At 43.7% G+C, this 14,895-nt stretch overlaps 1 protein-coding gene across 1 annotated transcript; it reads left to right on the forward strand.

Annotated features, from left to right (window-relative positions):
* The first annotated feature begins 655 nt into the window (after nucleotides 1-655).
* LOC119740145 (homeobox protein Nkx-2.5-like) lies at nucleotides 656-5,408 on the forward strand. Its single transcript, XM_038215354.1, has 2 exons — nucleotides 656-2,099; nucleotides 3,169-5,408. The coding sequence occupies exons 1-2, from the start codon at nucleotides 1,628-1,630 to the stop codon at nucleotides 3,810-3,812; spliced, it is 1,116 nt and encodes a 371-aa protein (XP_038071282.1). The 5' UTR covers nucleotides 656-1,627; the 3' UTR covers nucleotides 3,813-5,408.
* The last annotated feature ends 9,487 nt before the right edge of the window (nucleotides 5,409-14,895 follow it).

Consider the following 14,895-nt stretch of genomic DNA (forward strand, 5'->3'; position numbering starts at 1 on the left):
AGTTTGCCTTCCCCAAATTCTGAATGGCGCCGGGAGCAAAGACCTCAAATGGGAGGCCGTGCACACCCCCATGCCAACCCCCCCCCCCCCAACCCCCCTCCCCTCTGTAGTTACGCCATCGGAAATCAACTATAGATGGTGTATAGGCCTATTGAATCAAAAATGATTTTTTTTTTTCTTCAAGATATAATTTCCATTTTTTTTACAGGATTATTGTCAATTGCTTTTGAACAGTTTTCTTTATCGTGTTTTCATGCCGTATTTTGCAATTTTTTTTATTTTTTTTGTTTGAATGTTGGGTGTTTCGCTTTAAGATTGTCACACAATGGTAGGCCGTATGTCGCAGCCCCGATCGCCAGTTTGGTGGGGACAAGTCGAATAAATAACGCCAGTCCTTCAAACAATGCCATTAATAGCCGCTATAATCGATGCCAAGGCATGCCGGGGAGTCGCGGAAGTTTACTTGAGCGAGGAAGACCAGCTGCCAAGCCGGGGAAGAGATATGGGGTCCGCGATGGCCCGCTTTGAACCCTAGCCACCGGACCAATTAGCGAGGGTGAGAGAAAAAAAATCTGGGGAGAACCACAAAGTACTGGCTCGCCCCCCTTTACTTCCTTCGTTTACTCTTACTTTCTCTTTCGTTGGTGATAGGCCGGCCAGTCTTCTTCTTCTGAAAGCAAACAGAAGGGGCTGGTGGTGGCGAGATCGGAGGCGTCGCTGTCGCATCCAGTGTGTAGTCTAGCGCGAACTCGGCGAGGACAATTTGTGTCACTCTTGACGCGCCCCGGCCAAATCCTTAAAACGCACCCCGAGGCTGGGCGTCTCTCTGGAGCTTGCTACCCCAATCAGTCCTCAGTCAGACTCGCCCCGTTTCAGCCCCAACAAGTGTCAGACCCATTTCTTTCTGTTTTCGTTGGTGTCCGCTTCATGTATTTCAACCCCCGGAGTCGTCAGCCAACTTGCAGAGAAGGGTAAATGTTGTCGCTGGCCTCTGCCTGCCCTCTGAGCTTGTCTGCCCGGACCTGCCAGCCCACCAAGCAAGATAGGAGAAGAAGAGAAAGCGACCAGACGCAGGGAGATTTCTCGAAACTCACTGATCCCCCCATCAATATTTTCCTGATCGAGTCATTAGCACAATTGGCGCTCTTGTTGCAGCGAGCGTGGCAGCCAGTGTTAAAGCCCGGTCTAAACATTTACTTACTTAAGTAAATGAAAGGCCGTTACAGCTAAACAATATTGACAGTCAATGGCTCCACGTTAAGTGCGGCGATACCGGGCCTAATTGATTGAATAGTCTGGTCTGTCATCGCTGGTTCTTTCACGGCACTTGTGGCCAATCACCTCGCTCCTTAACTCAACATAGTACGGAGGGAGACGAGAGAGATGTAAGACACTTGACTGAAGACACTCCGGAGGGTCCCCCCCCCCAATCCCCTACAAGACGATCACTCACCCCGAGCCCTCCCCTAATGGTCCCGCCCCAGACTTCGTGTCATCTATAACAGCGATATCGAAAAGCCCTGGATACTATCCAGCCGGTATAATGGCCAGCTGATAAGAGAAGTCAAACTCCTAAGAAAAGAAGAGAGAAGGAAAAAGGAGAAGTGAAAAAACTGAGACTCCAAAAATGTTGACACGGAAATGTGGAGCATTTACTCTGCCGGAGACAATGCAGGAGAACGGGATGATGTCTGGATACCACGGCTACCCTCAGTCGATGGGTTACCCTTCCACAACCTCCACTACCTCCCCGCCTGGATCCACCACGCCTTTCTCGGTCAAAGACATCCTGTGTTTGGCAGCGGCTCATCAGCAGCACCACCACCCTCGGCACCCGGGCGTGCCGCCTCAGCCGCCGGCCATGCAGGGCTACCAGGACCACGGTCTGTTCCCCATGACCGACGAGGCTTTCCTGGTGGACTCTGCCGCGGCCTTCCCGTGCGACATCACCGCCGTCTCCTGCTCCGTCAGCTCCCCCGAGGAAGCCAGATCGTCGTGCTCCTACCCATCCGTCATGGGCTACTCGGAGATTGCCCCCTCGTCGACATCTCCTCTCGAACAGAAACTTCCGTCCCTTCAACATGTTCAATCTCATCAAAGTGAGTACATGTATTATGACACAGTAAAGTCAACTACTATTACTAATACCACCATAGCATACAGGCTTAACATCTTTAAAACCGGTACTTACTTCAATTACAGTTATTTTTCACATCTCTTTGGCAAAAGTGTAAAGTGATGTTTTAAGGTGTTCAAGTGCTCAAGTGGTGAACAATTTAGACGCTGCAATCTTAGAGAGAAAACACTAGTAATACCACTGGCCAATAATTTTCTTGTACAGTTCCATCCCACTACTGCCAAGCATGCAGCGTGCAATATTTACTCGCCCGGTATATGGACGCTTGACGTTCAAGTGGTGGACGGTTTGAAGAGAGCTGTTGAAGATTGATAAATAAATAGTGGCGAAGTTACCCTGGTGTGGTGAGAAATGCGCACGCTGTGTGTGAAGTGGCTCGAACGCTATGAGTTAACACAAACATCACGCTAGTCGGCCCCTCTTAACTTGCTCGTAAATTTTCAACAGGTGTAATTAAATTAATTGTCTGTCCAATAAAAGTAAAAAGCCGGTGTTTTCGAGGCCTACTTCATCTCTTATAAAAATTGCACACTCTGTTCTTATATAGTCTTGGTCTCTCGGTCAGTTTTGTCAGTTATCAGATGTAATCTTTTCAGCCATGAAACCTTTATTTCAAAAATTGTATCACTGCTTTTAATTTTGTGAGGTTAACTACAAAACAGCTTTACCTTTTTATTTAAACAGCCTTCTTTTATTTTCCTCAAACTTTGGTGCGTAGTTTTTAACATGCCTCAGTGTCCTTGTCCCAGTAGAAGTTTGTTTCAAAAAGATCAATTGGAAGTTCAATTTTCTTTTGGTACAAAAGAGGAGGTTTTATATTAAAGCCACTATAACAATGAACAGTACGATCAAAGGCTCAGTAGAGAGACTTTTTTTCAAGGGAAGTTGGTGTTTAGTTTCGGACCAGATGTGACTTTTTTTAACTGGTTGTCGGATACATTTTACATGTACTGATGGTTCTTGCTATGTGTATTCCAATTCTGTTTGAGACTATGACTGAGATTATTTTGTTCTATTCAACATTTTTGCAGCGATTTCGTGTCAAGAGGTTTGCCGAACGATCGACCCAAAGAGAACACACCCGCTTAACCATCACCACCATCACCAGCTGGGAGGGGGCGTGGCAGCAGGAGGAGGAGTGGGAGGCGACAAACAGCCCAGCAAGTCCCGCCAGCGCCGCAAGCCCCGCGTGCTCTTCTCCCAAGCACAGGTCTACGAGCTGGAGCGTCGCTTCAAGCAGCAGCGCTACCTGTCGGCCCCCGAGCGCGACCAGCTAGCCACTCTGCTCAAGCTCACCCCGACCCAGGTCAAGATCTGGTTCCAGAACCGGCGGTACAAGAGTAAGCGGCAGCGGCAGGACAAGAGCCTCGAGCTTGCCGCCGCCGGCGGCCAGCAGTTCCCGCCCCGGCGGGTGGCCGTGCCGGTGCTGGTGCGAGACGGGAAGCCCTGCCTGGGGAACCTTGGGGTCAACACCTCGGCTGCTCCCCCGGCCCCTGGCCCTCCACCTCCCCCGCCTTACGGCTACACCTGCGGGGGTTATAGCTCGGGGAACTCGGTGAGTTCGGCGGGACGATTTGTCAACTCGTGCTCCTACGCCGGCGGAGCGGGAACACATGGCAACGGTGTGGGTGTATACTCCCAGCCCACCATACAACAAGCAGTCAGGACTTGGTGAAACGTCGACACGGAGACGTATGCTAAAATTATATGTCTATGGCAAAATCTGACGATTTATGAAATGTAATGAAGCAGTCAACTATAATCAGTGCTTGATACCAATGAGAAATGACCATGCATATACATGTACTTCTGGTCCACTGCGAACATCAAGATTCTAATACCCCCCCTCCCAAAAGAAAACCGATTAGGTTCACTTAATTACGTTGACAACATAAAAATTGAGTGGAGTGAGATTCGAACCTGCTACCTCCAGAATACCATAACAGTCAAAGATTTTCTACAACGTGCAGTTTTATTTGTAACGCACTATAGCACTCGCCTTATCCGAGTACGATAACTTACAAAAGCATACTCCTCTCGAATCTGGATTTTGTTTTCCTTTGAACTTTGAGGTGGGCTTGCGATAACTTTTGGTTCTCCAATTGCACAAGAAGGCCAACATATGGTTTCTCCAAGGGCAGCTAAATGAACTGTGAATTGGGTGTTTACGACCATGTCAACTTTGACGATCATTAGCAATAGCAGGTGCACACTTTACTTACACCAGCCAAATTGTGCGTCCTTTATTTTAGGGGTGCATGACATGGTCTTAATGGTCTGACTTTTGGAATGTATCGACACTTGCGCAAAATTGGGAAATTTGCGCAAAATTTTGGGCTTGACCCTAGCTTGCCCCTATAGCTAATACCCTCCTTTACTTTTAGCAAAGTTGGGCCTGCCCGAGTTTGTTTGTGCTCTGACATCATAAGGGCACACACAAAAAATAATATTAATCCAATGGCAACGACCAATTTGGCCTACAGCCATCAGCTTTACAAAATTATTCCACGGCCGAAAATGAGTCTGAGAAGACGCAACTTTTAATAAGATTTGACAAAATCCAGTGTAGATATTATGCTCATGCATTTACAGCATTCCTCAACTTTCTTGAAACAAATCATATTGTGCAAATTTCTAGGGTCTTTTTTCTTTTCTTTTTTTCTTTTTTTAACCAAAACTGATTCTTGATCCTGTGCTGTTTCAATTCCTGGCAGTAATCGTGGAATCTGAATGAGACCAGTGCTTATTAGAATACCCAAGTTATTTGTTGCGTCCCTAGAAAATATTGATATTTATTACTTTAACAAAGGGACCACATGTTGGTTGGAAAAATTGAAATTGAAAATTAAAATTTTCCATTGTGTTATTTCCTTATCAATATTTATGTAGAAAAAGGAAGTCTTCATAGAGTGGCTTTAAATATTCCCTAATTACTGTCTATAGCCGAAAATGGGTCTATTGGTAATTAATTTTGGAATTACAACTGAACGCCATTGTCGATTGACGATTTTGTTTTGTAACCAGGAAGGTTTTTTTTTCCAGATTTTCTCAAAGTTCCATTCTCTTTTCGACACTTGCCATATGTATCGACACCTTTTCTTATACAGAATAGTCGAGTATTATAAGATATGCAATGTCTATTAATTTATGCAAAGGCATTCCTGTAAGGCATTACTATTTCCTAGTGCACTTATGAAAAAAAATGTACAGAATTTAAATAATAGAAGTAAGAATTCATAATAAAGATCGGTTGGAGTCTTCGTTATATTAATACATCGTCAACTTTTTTATATTAAAGTTAAATTTACAACAACAAAAATGTTTTAATCTCTTTTAAGCGAGGTCTCTTCAAACTTCTCCGTCAGAATGACGAATGGTGCAAATGAGATTTGAAAGGAATGTGATATTTGTCGCAGTTACAGAACAATACAATCACTCAGATTTTCTCGATGTTTACGAGAAGCTGGAGATGTGATATTGTGGACGTGGTTGGATTTTTAACACCAAGACGCTTTATACTTGTGGTGTCAACTGCGTCTGTGCTGATCACGTGTTCGAACTATGCTATAGCAAGGTCATGGTATCTTTGTGCAAACAAAACAAAACAATTATGACATCTCAAGTCATAGACTTGCATTCCTTTCTTTTGCTAATAACTCTTTCCTCGATGATATTACGTGACCTGTCACGACGAAATGAGCATTAAGTCGGAAATTGTCATCATGCAGTACAGTGGGGCTAAGCCAAAATTTGAAGAGGTGATCGATTTTGTTTTGTTTTCAGGTGAACCTCAATCTGTAAGTCATAAACTACCTTTTCCCATTATTTTTGCTTTATCAAACATCTTCAAAACTGATTTTCATCGCTTTTAATTATCGGTCTGTTTATTCAGTGTAATTATAATCAGAGCGAGGTTTTGAAAAAAAAATTCACAAAATTAGTTTTACAACTTTTTAATTTAGTTGGCGATCTATATTTCTGTTACTAAACCCCGTACCCAAAATTGTATACAGGCTACAATTAGAAAGCTCTTGTTGAAGTTGTTCTGCAGAATGCAGAAATAAAAACATCTCAATTCTTAAAAGGCCGACTTCATGCTCATTTAAGGACGGGCCACATTTTTTCCCGTGACGATGAGCATGCGCATTCGAAGACAAAATACTCCTGCAGTGGGAAAATACTGACCAGAACATGCGCAGTAGGCCTAATCACAGAAAGAAATTGGGCACGCAAACAATTTCCTTGTCCTTCAACCGCTGTTACTTTAGAGTGAAAATGCGTTTGGATATTGTGCTATTTTTTTGGATAGTAAATTCGCTGGGATATTTAAATATTGTATGGGTTTATGTGACCCATCAGACGCTTTCTTTATAACTCAAGTATGTTGAAAAATAATGTTTGGATTCAGAAAAAGAATGCATGTCTATAGGAACGGCTTCGTTATAGATGAAACGATCATTACGCCAATAAGAATCAGAATTATGTTCTTACACATTTTCTCCGTATTCTTTGCTTGTTAGATTTCCCCTAACAATGACCATGTAAATAATCTCCACAGTTGGGTGAAGTTACCCGTAAACACCGACGATTTAAGCTCGAAATTGCCGGTGACACTGAAGGGGCCGAGCGCTGCGATCCACCGGTGGTTGGCATTCCTCCCTCACCTCACTGCACTATTCGAAGAAGCCCGTCCCACGTTTACAAGAAAATTCCATGGCTTGACTTCGAGACACGATCTTGTATAACGGTATTGCCCTTCGATGCTCCTCTTTCCAAGTTTATATTTTGGAGGCAATAATTCTCTTAATATGCCAACGCTTTGTGCCATGTTCTTTATACAGATAAACAAACAGGGCATTTTGAATTATGTTCCGATGAACCTGTTTTTACAAACCTAAGTCATTTTTTTGCCAGTAAGTAACCTAAGACATTACACCGCTATGTTTTGTCTTCAACTATGTGCTTACTAAGCGATCAGAACATAAAACTAAGTTTGTGCAAAACATGCAAGCATCAGACGTTTTCGCAATCCGTACATGGTTGATCTATTATGGTTGATTATACCACAATCTTGTAATACATGTAAAACAAAAGCTAAGTTCAGGGTTTTTCCCCGGATCGGACCTCTCCAACCTCACCAGGAGCATGTAGCCAAGCCGGCCGGCGGCACACGGCCGGGGACAATGCCTGCCAGCCGACTCTCGGTCCCACTCCCGGGCTCCGCATGCACCGTTTATTTGTCTTGAGCGCCCGACTATGTGTCTTAATTGAGGAAAATGTTAGCGGTCCATAAACACGGGACCCCGCCGGAACAAAATTAATAGTTTCCCGCTGACCCGGCAATGGTCAGGAAACAGACAGGATTCTGACTAGGAATGTCGTGATGTTTGTGAAAGCATTTTCACTATTTTTTTCTCAGCCCGTGACTATGAGCTGATGATGAACGGACCAAAGTTGTAGCCTTGTTGACGGTGTCGTTTATATCGAGATGGAATGCTGGAATTTGACAGGTGGTTTCTTACACAGGATGTCCCGAGCTCAGTTTAGCCCGTGCCCAGTTTACCTATAGACTTCGCATGCATGTGCGAGCGTGCGTGATTGATTGGAGAGTAAACTCAGAACGGATGGTGACAACGTGCCACAGGACTGGTTGGACTCTTTTCACGTGAAATTAAAAGATTTTGACAATACACAAAAATAATGATACCGTGCTCTGTTTACCCTGCATCAGCACACGGGTTGTGTGAGCATGCGCGATTCGTTAAAGGGTAAACTCAGTACGGGGTAGTCTTGTTACCGGTATGCAATAAACTTTGGGCTTTTCTTGCCAAAAAAAACGAAAGAGAGAGTCAAGATTATTAAAAGAAATGCATGCCTGCCTTGATCCAATTACCCTACAGCGTCACATAGAATTATATACCTCTGGATGTGAAGTCGGTTTTGTATTTATATTTTGAAAAATTTCTCGAAATTTGAAGTTTGAACCTCATCAATATTAATTGCTATTTTCACAAACTGATTTCTGTTGGAAATGTCCTTCACGAGTAACAAGCATGTTTCATTTGGGAAGATACAGGGCAGATTTCTTCATACCCTGGTTCAGGGGCGGAGCCAGGTTTGGCTGAAGAAGGGGGTGATACAGCGGCGGCGGAACGGTTTTCAAACTGGGGGACATCACTAAATAAGGGCACTTGCTCAGTAAAAGGCATTTTCCGTCGGTGCATTTTTTTTGGCACATGATCCGTGCTGAAATGTCGACACGTTGTTGTTTTTTTCACGGACACTTGGCCTCCGTAAAATCAAATTGTGTGTGTGGGGGGGGGGGGGGGGGGCTGGTACCATCTTCCAAAATAGGGGACGCTCTTCAAAACCGGCCATTTTGCAAACTTTACGCATTATGTGCCCATTTTCAGGGCGCATCGTAAGGGTTTTGAAGTTGGTTTTCTTATTCCTCCTTCATATCAAAACTCTTTCAGGGCAAGTTTTGTTTTCATCTCGAGGGGCCACATGCTCGAGGGGGCACATTTATGTCCGCAAGAGGGGCACGTGGTTAAAACTGGGGGGGGGGGGAGTGCCCCCCTGTCAAAGGGGTGGGGGTTAGCAGGTATGTGCATTTTTTTCTCTTCAATTTTTTTGCGGCCGGGGGGGGGGACCCCAATAACAACAACAACAACACCCCCCCCCCCATCCGCTACTGCTCGTCTTTCTAAAATGGAATTTTAATTCTAGCAATGCAAAACAATTAGGCATTTATAAAGCGCCCTTTAAAGGAAGACAGCGCTGTACACTGTAATGTATACACGTATAATAAATTACACAATGAACAATGAAAGTCAATAAACACAACATCAGTAACAAAACAAAATACAAAGCAATGAATAAACAAGTGTGTTTTTAGAAGACCTTTGAAAATGCCTGCAGACAGTTCCAAAGGCGTACTGTTATTTCGGTTGTGTACTATATGAACCTAGCAACCAGTTGTGTAAAAATATTGAACAAGTTGTGTAATATTTTACACAAGTTGTGTAATATTTTACACAAGTTGTGTAAACAACAGTTTAGACAACAGGTTGCTAGGTTAACCGTTTGATTTTTACACAACCGAAATAACAGTGCGTGCGTGGTCCAGCGGCTTGAATCGCTTTATCACCGGTACGGGTTCTGGTTTTAGGCACAGTAAGTCTAGCGAAGAGCGAGTGGCATATTTGGGTTTGTGAAATGTGAAAATGCGTGACTCCGAATGACATGGGGATTCTGTTATCTGAAAGGGTGAAAGATACTTCGTAAATGGCCGAAACGCCCGCTAGGCTGCTACTCCCCGAAGAAGCATGTTGTCCTTTAAAGCTGATTTTTTTGTAAATATGTCTTCTTGGGGTCTTTGTTTTCTCACCATACACAGTGCTGTCTGCAATTATATTTCAAATTCTTGCAGCTCCCCCCCCCCCCCCCCCCCACACACACACACACACACAAATAAAGTTTGAAGCTTTTGACGATTAAAGTACCCCCACACGTTATGCCAGTTTGCAGCGCTTACCTCAAACTTTATTAGCCCGGAATTAAAATTAAGAGCCTCGTTGTCAAATTTATTGGCCGTGTGGGGCCAGTTTAACAGTTGCGCCGGTTGATAAAAAATGTTATTTATTGCCATTCATCTGACACTCCGACAATATTGCAGCCGCCGAGATGCCATTTTGTTAAACACACAAGCCGGTTCTAAATTAACGAATTGTGCCGATGATACACTTTCTGTCAACACGTTTTTCGCCAATGAAACTTCGCAAAAAGGTGCACATAATACGCAGAATTCGAACAGCGCCCTAACGTAAATAACATGAACGAGCGTCGCGTGTTGAAGTTGAATCGAAGAGCAACATTTCCCAAATTAAACTGCGCAGGTGCGGTGATTACTAGGTGCTGATTTATCCCGAGTAGATGATGTTTACATAACAACATGAATCTCGGGTAGGGGAGCATTAATTATCAGCTGCATCAGTGCATGTATGTGAGACGCGGGAATGCATCGTCATCATTCACGCACGGTGCAGACAAATTGAGTACGCGAGGTGTCATAACATGACTGCATATTGGTTAAATTTCATATCACCGTGAGAGGAATTTACCCGACGGCCGTAACATTTGAAACTCCAGGGCAGGCGGAGTCAATCGCCAATTTAAGTACAGATGCCCAATCTCGATAATTGTATCTGCCTATACAGAGCCCCGATTATGGTTGTTTGTTATTTTGTGGTGTTCTACATTTACTGCGTTGTTTGGGTTTTAGTGTTGACGAGCTAAAATACTTGGACCTCTAATAGTAGAGTGGCAATCTCTAAACAAAAAAAATAAGTATGAAAAACAATACAGCAATTGTTCACATCTGTTTCAAATTCCGGAGGAAGAGCCGGACTCTCCTATTTATCTAGATTGTGTTGTGTACAAATACCATAACTTATTCTTGTCGAACTGCTCTTTGGTGTTTAAGCATCCCGAATAAATTGCCGCCTTGTTGAGGGGGAGGAGGAGTGAAGAGGATTATCTCAGCCTTAGTTGAACCCTTACAGGGGCAGATCTAGCTTTAAAATATGAAAGGAGGGGGCTCAGGCGCGGTTCTACGGGGGGGCTGTAGCCCCCCCCCAAAATTTTGTCTAGCCCCCCCCCCAAAAAAAAATTCCGTAAAGAAAAAAAATTGCATTAGCAAAAAGAAGGATTGTGATGTACATGCGAACGATCTCCCCCTAAAAGAAGAAATAGCCGTCGACAAGGGCGCATTAGTTAATATAGTGTGAATGATTTTAGGATTTTATTCCCCCCCCCCCCCACCTATTGATTTTCGGAGGCCTAAGTGTCTGGAAAAAATAACCGGTCAACATTTCAGCACGCCTCCTTGAAAAAATTCTGGATCCACTGTGCTAGCCCCCCAAAAATATTGGTTCTAGAACCGCGCCTGAGGGGGTTGAGTGAAGGCGAGCTAGGGGGCACCCCCAAGAATATTAAAATCTACGATGCTTTCTCCTGCATTCCAAGGCAATTTGAGATTAAACTTAGGAACTTGAGATTTCCATTATTATTTCTGGCCCCATTTTACTAGTATATCTGCACTGCAGCGGATGAACGGAGGGGGGGGGTTCCCTAGATACGCCACTGCGTTAGCAACTCAGCAAACAAACTCAAGGGGGTGGTATGGTGTATATGGATTCAAATATAACATTTCATTAACATTTCGACTCAGAGACTTGCGACCACACCCTTATAGCACGTGCAATCGGTTACACCTCTATGCTCTGACACCCCTATGTTCCGACACCCCTATGTTCCGACAACTCAACCTATGTTCCGGCACCCCTATGTTCCGACACCCCTATGTTCCGACAACTCAACCTATGTTCCGACATCCCTATGTTCCGACACCCCTATGTTCCGACACCCCTATGTTCCGACAACTCAACGTATGTTCCGACATCCCTATGTTCCGACGCCCCTATGTTCCGACATCCCAATGTTCCGACACCCCTATGTTCCGACTGCACATATTCTTATCCCTATCCCTATAACCCTAACCCTAACCCTCACCGGGAGTAACACAATCTTATGTGCAGTTTGTCGGAACATGGGGTGTCGGAACATAGAGGTGTCGGAACATAGGTTGAGTAGTCGGAACATAGGGGTGTCGGAACATAGGGGTGTCGGAACATATGGATGTCGGAACATAGGTTGAGTTGTCGGAACATAGGGGTGTCGTAACATAGGGGTGTCGGAACATAGGTTGAGTAGTCGGAACATAGGAGTGTCGGAACATAGGGGTGGCGGAACATAGGGGTGGCGGAACATAGGTTGAGTAGTCGGAACATAGGAGTGTCGGAACATAGGGGTGGCGGAACATAGGGGTGGCGGAACATAGGTTGAGTTGTCGGAACATAGGGGTGGCGGAACATAGGTTGAGTTGTCGGAACATAGGGGTGTCGGAACATAGGGGTGTCGGAACGTAGAGTAGTCACCTGTGCAATCAGAGTAGGCTAAGGACAAGTTATGTCAAGTTTAATTTACTGCAACTTAGTACTCTCGTGAATCACCCAAACAGCCGGTTTAAAAATCTTTTCAGAGCTGAGCGAGGATGGACTTTGTCCCGTTCGTATAAGATCTTAATCGTATTAGGATATACTTTACTGAAATTCTGGATAAAGTATAAAGACGCCTTTGGTTATTGATATGGAAATTTCATGCAAACTGGACAAAGAATTTTTGTATTACATAAATAGCTCTATATATGAATTGCCATCATAATTTCCACACAATGGTCCGCAAACGAGCCCTGCGCGGTTGATAAAAATAGTTACATTTTACTCTGCATTCGAGAATCGTTCATTTCGCGAAAATGGTACGTCGAAAAAAATCTTAAAAGATGGGCAAGATATCGATCAAAACTTCTCCATAAGGGCCTATAGTCCTTCTTTGAACCTGACTGAATCGCTGGCTTATACTCAAATACTGAGTGTCACTTATTGTGAATTAGACTTGCTTAAGTCTGTCAATGACTGACTGTCGCTTGTGAATTGCTGTTTACCTATCACACTGTCTCTTGTGAATTAGAGTGATTACCTACCCCACTGACTGTCACGTGTGGATTATACTGTTTATCTATCACGCAGAGCTGATTGTCACTTGTTAATTAGACTGATTACCTTTATCTCAATGACTGATTATCACTTGTGAATTAGACTATAGTTACCTATCCCGCTGACTGACTGTCATTTGTGAATTAGACTGACTGAATGTCTCCCCTCAAGTACACTGGTTACCTATCTCACTGACTGACTGTCACTTGTCAAGTACACTGGTTACCCATCCCACTGACGTTTATGTGTTAGTATGAAGTTTGGGTGTTTATTTTTTTCTTCAAAGATGATCACCCCTAAAAGAAATCCATGAAGCCCATCGCCATTTTGATCCCCCAATCCATTGCAAAATAGAACGACTTTGGTTTCAGTTTCTTCCCAAATTTCTCAGAAATACAAGAGAGGTGGGATCTTTCATTGCTACAAACCCGCAAATGAATGGGGCAAGAATATTCTTTCTCTTCTAAGAGAAAGACTTAGTTTGACAGTACACAAATCGTGATTTGGCTGGCGTAGGCAATTTTGGTCCTATTTACTGGTCTGCACCCCTATTCATTTATGTGATGTAGTATATAATAACGACACACGTGCATTAGTCTGACGCCGCTTGATTCGAGGTCCGCTCGATGGTCCGAAGGTTCGATGGTCCGAAGGTTCGTTAATCCCAAGGTTCAATAGTCCGAACACACAAATTCATTAGTCTAAGTATCACCCGTTATCCACAGAGCCAAGTCTCCTGTATAACGTCTGATATATCTCAGCATGCATGACGTCATTTCGTTCCGAAATCAGGACTAAGATTGTGATTGGTCAATTTTGATGCCGTGTTTTTTGTAATACAACAACCTGTACAAAAAAGCTACTCCTCGTGGGCGTGATGTTTACGCACGCGGGGAGCTCGAATTACGCACGTAAAGAAGGCGCCTGCAGATTGGTCAGTTTCTCGAGGTCATACGCAGTCTAGTTGCATAATTAATCCCCGAATCTGTTTACGTATAATAGACCATGGTCGGCTTCGCCAGGGCCAGGGTCTAGTCTATTACATAGAATAGGGGGTTCATTAGTCCGAACCGTGATGAAATAAGGTTAGACAATCTTTACTAGGCTATATGTCTGCTAAGTCTTGTTCAAGTATAATACATGTAGCATGTACAGGTTGAGTAACAAAAAAAGGAAACCCAAATGGCAGGACAATTTTCTTTAAAAAGTTCTGCATGTAGCACTATTAAAATGTAGGATATGAAAGCCCAATTAATAAGCTTTCTTTTAGTACACGAATCATTCAAATCACTCATGTAGGCCTACTGTTCAAGTTACGGAATTTTAAACACAACCACCGTTTTAACGTTCTGTCCGCGGATCACAAAAAAAATGGTGTGTGTTCTTTCAGCAAAACGAAAACAATTCACACACATTGCTGGCTGTGATGTGTTTAAAATTCCGTAACTTGAAAAGCACATGAGCGATTTGAATCATTCTTGTGCTAAAAGAAAGCTTATTAATTGGGCGTTCATATCCTGGATTTTGAAAGTGCTACATGCAGAACTTCATTGAAAAATATGGGTCCAGGCATTTGGGTATCCTTTTTTCTTTTTACTCACCCTGTATGCGAATGCAGTACAAGGGCTGCACAAATACTGTACAAACGGAGCTTGGCACTTGGCTCTCCGGGCCGATTGTATAATAGACTCGGGCAAAGTCAGCATTAAAATCAAATTGTCCTTGTTACATCTCATAATAATACTGAAAGCACGGTCGTTCTTCGGTCACCGAACTGTATATATCGGGCCTGATAACTCATGGTGACCGCCAAATTATTGCCTGAAATGCCCGCCTCTGGTGTATAATGGCGTCATTTGGGCCCATTTCTATTTACATTTTCCCGCATTCCGCCGTCGCTTATCGATGCCAAAAAGACCCCAAAATGTCGTGGGGAGCTTTCCGCTATCTCGTCTAGTCTGGGCCCGGCCCATTAGATATCGTCTGTTGGCCATGATTTAAACAAAATTATGATAATAATGCCACCATGAAAGGTTTTTTTTCCCTGAGAGATAGATAAACGACATCGATTTCTGACGGGGATGTTTAGATTTGTGTGCGCGAAGGGAACTTTTAAGCGATGGTCCCACTGATTTTACGAAA

This window comes from Patiria miniata, unplaced genomic scaffold, assembly GCF_015706575.1.
Source record: "Patiria miniata isolate m_02_andy unplaced genomic scaffold, ASM1570657v1 HiC_scaffold_4, whole genome shotgun sequence".
Taxonomy (NCBI): Eukaryota; Metazoa; Echinodermata; class Asteroidea; order Valvatida; family Asterinidae; genus Patiria; species Patiria miniata.

Coding starts and splice junctions, on each gene's coding strand:
- LOC119740145 (XM_038215354.1), top strand. CDS start 1,628: ATGTTGACACGGAAATGTGGAGCATTTACTCTGCCGGAGACAATGCAG. Junction 2,100..3,168: donor ACATGTTCAATCTCATCAAA/GTGAGTACATGT, acceptor ACATTTTTGCAG/CGATTTCGTGTCAAGAGGTT.